This window comes from Corvus brachyrhynchos, unplaced genomic scaffold (assembly GCF_000691975.1).
Source record: "Corvus brachyrhynchos isolate BGI_N302 unplaced genomic scaffold, ASM69197v1 scaffold19, whole genome shotgun sequence".
In the NCBI taxonomy this organism is placed as follows: Eukaryota; Metazoa; Chordata; class Aves; order Passeriformes; family Corvidae; genus Corvus; species Corvus brachyrhynchos.
Window position 1 is genome coordinate 1,683,841 of NW_008246061.1, and position 8,103 is coordinate 1,691,943.

Genomic DNA, 8,103 nt, shown 5'->3' on the forward strand with positions numbered 1-8,103 from the left:
CCCTCCCCCGGATGAGGCTGCCCGGAAGGATCCGGCTCTGTCCTTTCGGAGAGAGGCAGGGAGAGAAAAGCCCATTGAGAGCAGCCAGAGCCTCACCCCAGCCCCAGCACAGATGGGGGAGTAAAAATAAAACCCATCAATTGCTTCATTTTACAAATATTTCCTGCCCCTTGCTTGTGAGGGCCTTGTTTGCGAGCTGGGACAGCGACAGGGTTTTTTGGGATGAGTTGTTTTCCTCTCCTGACGCGGCTGCTCCGAGCCCCCTGAGGCACAGGGTGACCTGGCACGTGTCACTCACACTCGAGGAGGCTGAGGGGACAGCCACCACGCCGTGTCCGAGCTCAGACCCTGGATAGGGTTTCCAAAAGGGTTTTATCCACAGGAGAACCCAAAGAGCCGTTCCGGTGGGCACTGGGGAGGGCACAGCTCCCTCGAGGGAGCCCCGGTTGGATCTGCCCTGGGAGCTTCCCAGGGAGAGAGGAGCTGGCTCCTCTTCTTTGGAGAAATCCTGGCCAGGCTGGATGGGGCTTGGAGCATCCTGGGATAGTGGAAGGTGTCCCTGCCCATGGCAGGGGTGGAATGGGATGGGCTTTAAGGTCTTTTCCATCCCAAACGATTCCATGAGATTTTTAATATCCCCACTTCGATGTCTTTGAGGAACTGGAAGCAGCTCTGACAATGTGTCCTTGGAGGCCATCGAGTGGCTGAACCCTCCCAAAAGCCGCATCCAGGATCCAGGTATCCCTCTCTGACCACTCCCAGATCCATTAAATCCTCTTAGCCAGATCTCTTGGATCCAGAGAGATCCAAACCCCAGTCTGAGGAGCTTTTTTTCTGTTCTGAAAGCCAAATTGGATGCTTTAAAAAGGAAAGAGGAATCCTGCCCTCCCCCTCCGGTGCCGGGCAGAGCCTGGGATGCTGCTCCCCTTGGAAAGAGCATCTGGATGTTTGGAGAAATGAGAGGCACCACTGTTTTCTTTTGACTAATTTGATGATGTTGCAGTGCTCCGAGTGATGGAGCAGAAGGGAAGTTGCTGAGACAGCCCTTTCAGAAATTTCTCCAAAGCTTTTCCAAAAAGAAATTAAAGGGGAAAAAAATAAAAAATAAAAAAAATTTTTTTAAAAAAAGAGCAAAAGGGAAGTTTGTCAGTTTGTCACCCGGATCCTTTGGATTTCCTGGGCACAAGGATCTCTCTGATTTCCCAGGCAGGGAGCAGAGATAGCCCTGGCTGCTGCCATCCCAGCTGGGATGGGTGATAAGGATGGCAGTGCCCACACACACCTCCGGTGACGCTCCGGTGACGCCGATAACATCACCCTGCGCTGTGCCCAGGGATGGGCTCCTTCCTTCCCGGCCCTTCTCCTGAAAATCCTGAGCTTGGGGCTGCGTGGGAAGCTCGCACCTCAGGCGAGAAATTCCTTCTTCCTGCCTCATTCCCTGATTTTTCCTGGGGAATGGCTGCGCTTGCAGCGCTCCTCCTTCCAGTGCTTGGGGCCGGGATAATCGGCTCTGGCCTCACCTTTTTTTGCCCCATGGGAAACCCCATTCCTCAGGGCGTGGCATCCTCAGAAGGGAAAATTCCTTTCCTGGGGCAGTTGGAAAACGCGCTGGAGGGTTAAGCAAGGTCTGGACACCAGCAGAGGGAGAGGGATGGGGCAGGAGAAGGGATTTGCAGGGCGCAGGGGATGGAGCAGAGCTCGGGAAGGAAGCGGGAGTTTGGAAGAAGGAATACCTCCAAACGCTGGGATGCACTCCCTGGAGAGGCAGCAGGGACGGGGTGCCCAGGGTGGGAACTGCAGGGCGATCCAAGCAAGGGGAAATGGGAGAGGGGATGTGGGACAGCGCGGAAGGAGGAGGACAAAATCCTCGGGAAGAACCTGTGGAATGATCTGGAGAAGATCCTGTGGCCTCAGAAAGTCGGGACATGGCTGGGATGTGCCCAGTGCTGGGATCAGGGCCTAATGAGCCTCAGGGAGTCTGTGAAAAATGAGGCTGGAGAGTGCCTTTGAGGGGGCACTGACAGATCCAACCTGGGAACAGATCCAAGCATTCCCAAATCCCACCAGCACGGCTCAGAACTGCGCCAGCATCGAGCTGTGACCGCCGCTCCTGTCCCTTCCCAAACATTCCCGAGGGGCTCCTGGCGGATTCCGGCCTCTCCGGAGGGAGAGCACAGCTCAGGTGTGCTGCGAGTCCCACTGGGATCTCCTGCGGGATCACCCCGGGGCCGGGGGATCACACACAAGGAGAAGGGGCTGTCCCACCCCACGGGATGCAGGAGCAGCAGGGAGGGCTGAGCGGGTGAAGGGTGCTTTGGGGACTGGTCTGACGTATTTGGGGGGAATATGGGATTTATTTGGGGGGAGGGGTATATTTGGGTGGAATATGGGATTTATTTGAGTGGAATAAGGGTTATAAGTGGGGGGAATATGGGATATATTTGAGTGGAATAAGGGTTATAAGTGGGGGGAATATGGGATATATTTGAGTGGAATAAGGGTTATAAGTGGGGGGAATATGGGATATATTTGAGTGGAATAAGGGTTATAAGTGGGGGGAATATGGGATATATTTGAGTGGAATAAGGGTTATAAGTGGGGGGAATATGGGATATATTTGAGTGGAATAAGGGTTATAAGTGGGGGGAATATGGGATATATTTGAGTGGAATAAGGGTTATAAGTGGGGGGAATATGGGATATATTTGAGTGGAATAAGGGTTATAAGTGGGGGGAATATGGGATATATTTGAGTGGAATAAGGGTTATAAGTGGGGGGAATATGGGATATATTTGAGTGGAATAAGGGTTATAAGTGGGGGGAATATGGGATATATTTGAGTGGAATAAGGGTTATAAGTGGGGGGAATATGGGATATATTTGAGTGGAATAAGGGTTATAAGTGGGGGGAATATGGGATATATTTGAGTGGAATAAGGGTTATAAGTGGGGGGAATATGGGATATATTTGAGTGGAATAAGGGTTATAAGTGGGGGGAATATGGGATATATTTGAGTGGAATAAGGGTTATAAGTGGGGGGAATATGGGATATATTTGAGTGGAATAAGGGTTATAAGTGGGGGGAATATGGGATATATTTGAGTGGAATAAGGGTTATAAGTGGGGGGAATATGGGATATATTAAGGTGGAATACGTGGTTTGCAGGCACAAAATGCTTCTCTGGGTCAGAGTGACGGAGTCAGGGTGATGAGGAAGAAGCCTCGGCCGAGGGAGAAGGGGAAGGTTATTCCCTGCCAGAGCTCCCTGCATCCATTTCCAGAATGGCACAAACGTGCTAATCCCAGGGAACCTTTTCCTTCCCGAGGTTTTAAAGTTTTGTGTCCAAGCGCAGAAGAATGAAGAGAATCAGAAATGCAAATGAAATGTTTTGAGCGACACAAAGAGATTTTGGCGGTGCCGAGGAAGGTGGGAGGGAGAGAAATGATGGAGTTTGTTCCAAAGCAAGATGGAGCCTGAAACCTCGAAACCTTTCCTGAACTGAATTCCTGCTCCCAGCACTCTTCTCCTCTCGGGGCTGCTGTTTGGACTGAAACTGCCATGTTTCCATCATGCTGCTCATGTTATGGAAGAGGCCTGGGAAGGAAAATAAATCCTGGCAACTCGGTGGGGAGGGGGGGAGGAAGGAGGGAAGATGGGACCTGACAATCTCCCCAGAGCTCCGAGGGAAAAACAGACCTGGGTTGGCTGGCAGGGAGTGAATCAAACTCTATTTTTGCTTCCTAGCCCACGGTGAGCCTCGTGGCAGAAATGCCAGCTCTCATCATACCTTGGGCCCCACGTCCACGCTCCCTTTTCCGACTGTGGATGGCCTGAGCCGAGGAGCAGCTGCGGTCGCAGCCGTGCCGTGGGCAGGCACCGAGGGCACAGGGTGGCAGGAAAAGGCAGCAAGGAGAATTCCCTTGGGGAATGCAGACCGCGGGTGCAGGGCGTGGAGAGGAAGCAATTGTGTCCCCACAGCAAACTTAGAGTCAATCCATCAATCAATCACGGGATGGATTGGAAGGGACCTTAAAGATGAACTTGTCCCCCCCCCTGCCAGGGGCAGGGACACCTTCCACTGTCCCAGGCTGCTCCAAGCCCCAATGTCCAGCCTGGCCTTGGACACTGCCAGGGATCCAGGGGCAGCCCCAGCTGCTCTGGGCACCCTGTGCCAGGGCCTGCCCACCCTCCCAGGGAACAATTCCTTCCCAATATCCCATCCAGCCCTGCCCTCTGGCACTGGGAAGCCATTCCCTGTGTCCTGTCCCTCCACGCTCCCATAAGGAGTCCCTCCCCATCTTCCTCGTAGGCTCCCTTCCAGTTTTCTTCGAAAGTGGCACTGGGGAGAGGAGCTGGAAGCCCAAAGCACCAGGTGTAGCTGGAATTGGTTTTGCCAAAGCCCATCTTGAGCAAGAATTTTCTGGCTCCCTGTGAACAACCTCAGCCTTGCGCCCTTCCCTGGGAACGCTGCCGCAGCTCCGTGAGCCGGATCGGCTCTGGCAAAGAGCCACGGGCTGGGAAGGTCAGCACCAGGCAAAGAGGAGACAAACCAGCATTCATCCCAAACCCAGCATCTCCAGCTGGATCCACAGCCAAATGGTCCAGGCAGGAGGTGTCCAGCCCAACCTTGAGCAAGGTTTTGCACCCTCCTGGGTGTACGTAGAGCTCAATTCCTGCGCCGTTCCTGCCTGGAGAAGTCCCAGCCTAAGCCTGGGAGCTGCATCCATCTGATAGGGCTTGCTGGGGTTTGTTTGGCATTTCCTTGGCACCGACCAACGCTCTCCCCAGCTATCCACTCCCCGTTATTCCCTGACCTTTCTGCACTTCTCCTGCCATCCAAGAAAACTTGAGAGTGCAGGAGACCTTCAGGATGCCCCGGCTCTGCGTGAGCCCAAGGCCAGCAGATGAATCACGCGCAGCCCAATCCCTCAGAAATGCCCTTTGCCCCGCACGGCAGCTCCTGACGGCTTCTCCCTGCAGTAAATCTCCTTTCTCACATCTCTGCTCCAGCCTGGGTCCTCTCCCTCAGGATCCAGGCTGCAGCTTTTCATCAAGCAGGAGAATTTGACCGAAAAGTGGATTTTCAACCCCAAGGTATAAAGATTACAAAGTTTTTTTTTTTTTTTTTGCTAGGATAGTGAAAAAAAGAGAAGAGATTGAGATTTCGGTGAAGTCCTCACTTTGCTTCTTCAAGGTCCTTCAGTTTAAGTGAAATCAAAGCATTTCTGTTTCATCCCTGAAGAGAAAAACTCTTCCAGGTAAAACCACGTTTTTCATCCCTCCCCACGGCTGGGCTGGAGCGGAATTTCCTCGGGAGACCCTGCAGGGGTGGGATGGGGAGCAGGGTTTGTAGGGCGAGGCTGCACCCCGCCCAAAGTCCCAGTGTTTGGGATTGTGTCCGCCGGGGGCTTTGCTGGTCCCTGAGCTAAACCAGAGGGGATTTTTAAGCCCCCCCTGCACATTTTGTACCCAATCATGACCCTGTCAAGGTCTCAGTTCTTAAGCCAGGCTCTCCTAGGATGGGTTGGTGCTGGATTAAAGGATGCACAGTCCGGACAGGTTTTTGGAGAGCGTGCTGGGCTCAGGGGGTTAAATCCCCTCCCATTGCACAGCAGATATCCAGATTTTCCAAATCCCAACAATTCCCAAGTCAACAAGACCTGGAAGGTACCTGTAGGGGGGGATGGCAGGAAGGGCGCCCAGACACCGGCACCGAGCACAGCAGATATTTTTTCCCTCTGACTCAGTTCGAGCACCCTAACGAGCTTTGAGGTACCGTGTCCTCCACGGGAAACAGGAATAATTTGGGAGAGCAGGAACGACGTGAAAACAACTGAAAATAAACCAGGGAAAGTGGGAAACTCAGGGGGTGGGGGTGGGATTGGGATGGGAGTGAGCGGGAGCTCAGCTGTGGCTGGGAGCCCACGGGGGGGACCCCGCTGTGGCTCTCCCCTCTTGTTTCTGATCAAGAAAAATGAACACGTTTTTTATTTTTCCCCCTTTTCCTAAGAAGCGCCTGCGGCAAGAGAACTTGGAATTACAGAGAACTCGAAATTACAGACCTTTCCGTGGCTGAGCCATGGATCTCCAGCTCCAGCAAACCCTCGGGGCTTTTCCAGCCCGGTCGATAAGCGAGGGCGGCCACAACCTGCTGCAGCACTTGACGCCGCTAAAACGTGTTTGGGGACTCGGGGAAAAGCAACAGGAAAAGGCAACCTATGGGTGCTAATGAACGGCCAGGAGCAAAGGGAGCTGGTACCGAAAAAATCCAGCTACGAACAACAGCTTTGTAAAGCAGGAAGGGCTCCGGGGGCTGCTCAGGGAAACGCTGGGGAAAATCGGGAGCTGTCCCACTTCCCCCTCTTCAAGAGAGCGGGGGACAAGCGTTGTCCACGTCCCCACCCGTGCTCACAAGTGCTGGAAAAGCGATGTGGCTCTAGGAGGAGCAGAGGCAGATCTATCCTGGCGTTTCAACAGGGATTGGCCCTTCCGAGCTCTCCCTGAAAAGCTTTTCCCCCCTTCCCACCAGGCTGGTCCCGCTGCCCTTGCCCTGGCTTGGCTTTGGAGCTGGACCGGGGCTCCCCTCTCCTCTCCCAAAAGGTTTGGAAACTCATTTCTCCTGGGAAGCGCCGTGCCCTGCCAGTCCAACCTTCCTGCCTCCTCTCCCGCAGTTCATCCAGGTGGATTTCTACAGGAGAGCTCTAAAGCAGGACCACCAGGATAGGAATACCATGGACCTTATTTGACAGGTGGGGAAACTGAGGCACGGGATTTTGCATCAACTTGAAACAATTGGGATTGAGAACACGGAGCAGAAACTTATCCCAGCCCAGCCCGTGATCCGCCACATCCCACAGCTCAGCTTTCCATGAGACCTTATTCCTGCTCTCCCCAATTTCCCGTGCTTACACCTTTCTTCCACAACCTCCTCCCAATTTTTCATTCATCTTCCCTTCATCGACCACTTCCCCCTTTTCCGCATCCCTGCCTCTCCATCTCCACCCCGCTGTGCCAGGCAGCACCCAGCTGGGCAGAGGCGCTCACCGGCACCTCGGGGAGCCAAAACCAGCACGTTTCACCAAAGGTAAAAAATGTATTTAGGGACCTACCAGTCCACCTGGACTTCTATATCCCGTGTCTCTACCTTGGAGGGCGCATCTCCATCGCTGTCCTTACTGCTGCTCTTCAGCAGGTCCAGGACGGGCTCGATTTCTTTGAGCAGCTCATTGTCTTCCACGCCGCCGTTGAGACAGGAGTGACCACAAGCCCCGTCCTTGCCCTTGCCGGCATCCGGCCCTTTGCTGCCGGGAACGACGCCGTTAACGTGGACCATGGGCTCCACCTCCTTCCCCGTTTCCCTGCTCCACAGGGAGCCCATGGCTGCTGGCAGTGGCTGCTCTTTGCTGGGGATGCTTGGGTTGGACAAGTCAACCGCCTTCGGAGCCGGGCACAGGGGTCTGGTGACACGGATGGTTTTGGGCGTCCCGTCACCCGTGAAAGTGGTCTCCAGGTGAGTGGTGAAGCCCTCGGGGCCGCGCAGGATGAGGACCACGTAGGTCTCGGAGGCGATGCTTCTCAGGATCTCCAGCGCCGTCTCATAGCTCATGTCCACCAGGGGCCTGCCATTGACGGCTAAAATGATGTCCCCAGCCTGGATGAGGCCACTCTGCTCGGCAGCCCCTCCCCGGATCAGGTCAGAGATGATGACGGGCGGTTTGCTGACGCGCTCCTTCACCAGGAAGCCGAGGCCGCCCACCTTGCGCTTGAAGAGCCTCACCGAGATGACGTTGGGCTGGATCTGCTGCACGCTGAGCACATTCTCTTCCATGGCAGCCCCCTCCTCCAGCCTGCACCCCAGGACCTCAACACCCGCTGGGCGCAGGGGAATTCGCTGTCGGAGACGCTTCCCAACGCCGGGGTGGGAAGGGGCAGCTCTGGCTTTTAAGGAGCTGGACTCACTGGAAAGCTCCCCTGGGCTTCGGCTGCAGGGCGGCTTTCTGCGGCATGCTCGGTGGCACTGCTCTCGGAACAGGAGAAAACAGGGAATGTCACCCCTGGGAAGCCAGGCTAGGGGCAGAGCAGGCAGGGCTGGGCATCGC

General features: G+C 54.7%; 1 protein-coding gene across 2 annotated transcripts in view; it reads right to left on the minus strand.

Annotated features, from left to right (window-relative positions):
- The window catches only part of NOS1 (nitric oxide synthase 1), a 47,497-nt gene extending 39,400 nt beyond the window's left edge, over nt 1-8,097 (minus strand). For both annotated transcript variants that reach the window (XM_008642915.2, XM_008642914.2), the window contains exon 1: nt 7,114-8,097. In XM_008642915.2, coding sequence (XP_008641137.2) covers nt 7,114-7,832 — 719 coding nt within the window. In that variant the 5' untranslated portion in view covers nt 7,833-8,097. The remainder of the gene's footprint in view (nt 1-7,113) is intronic.
- Nucleotides 8,098-8,103: the final 6 nt, after the last annotated feature.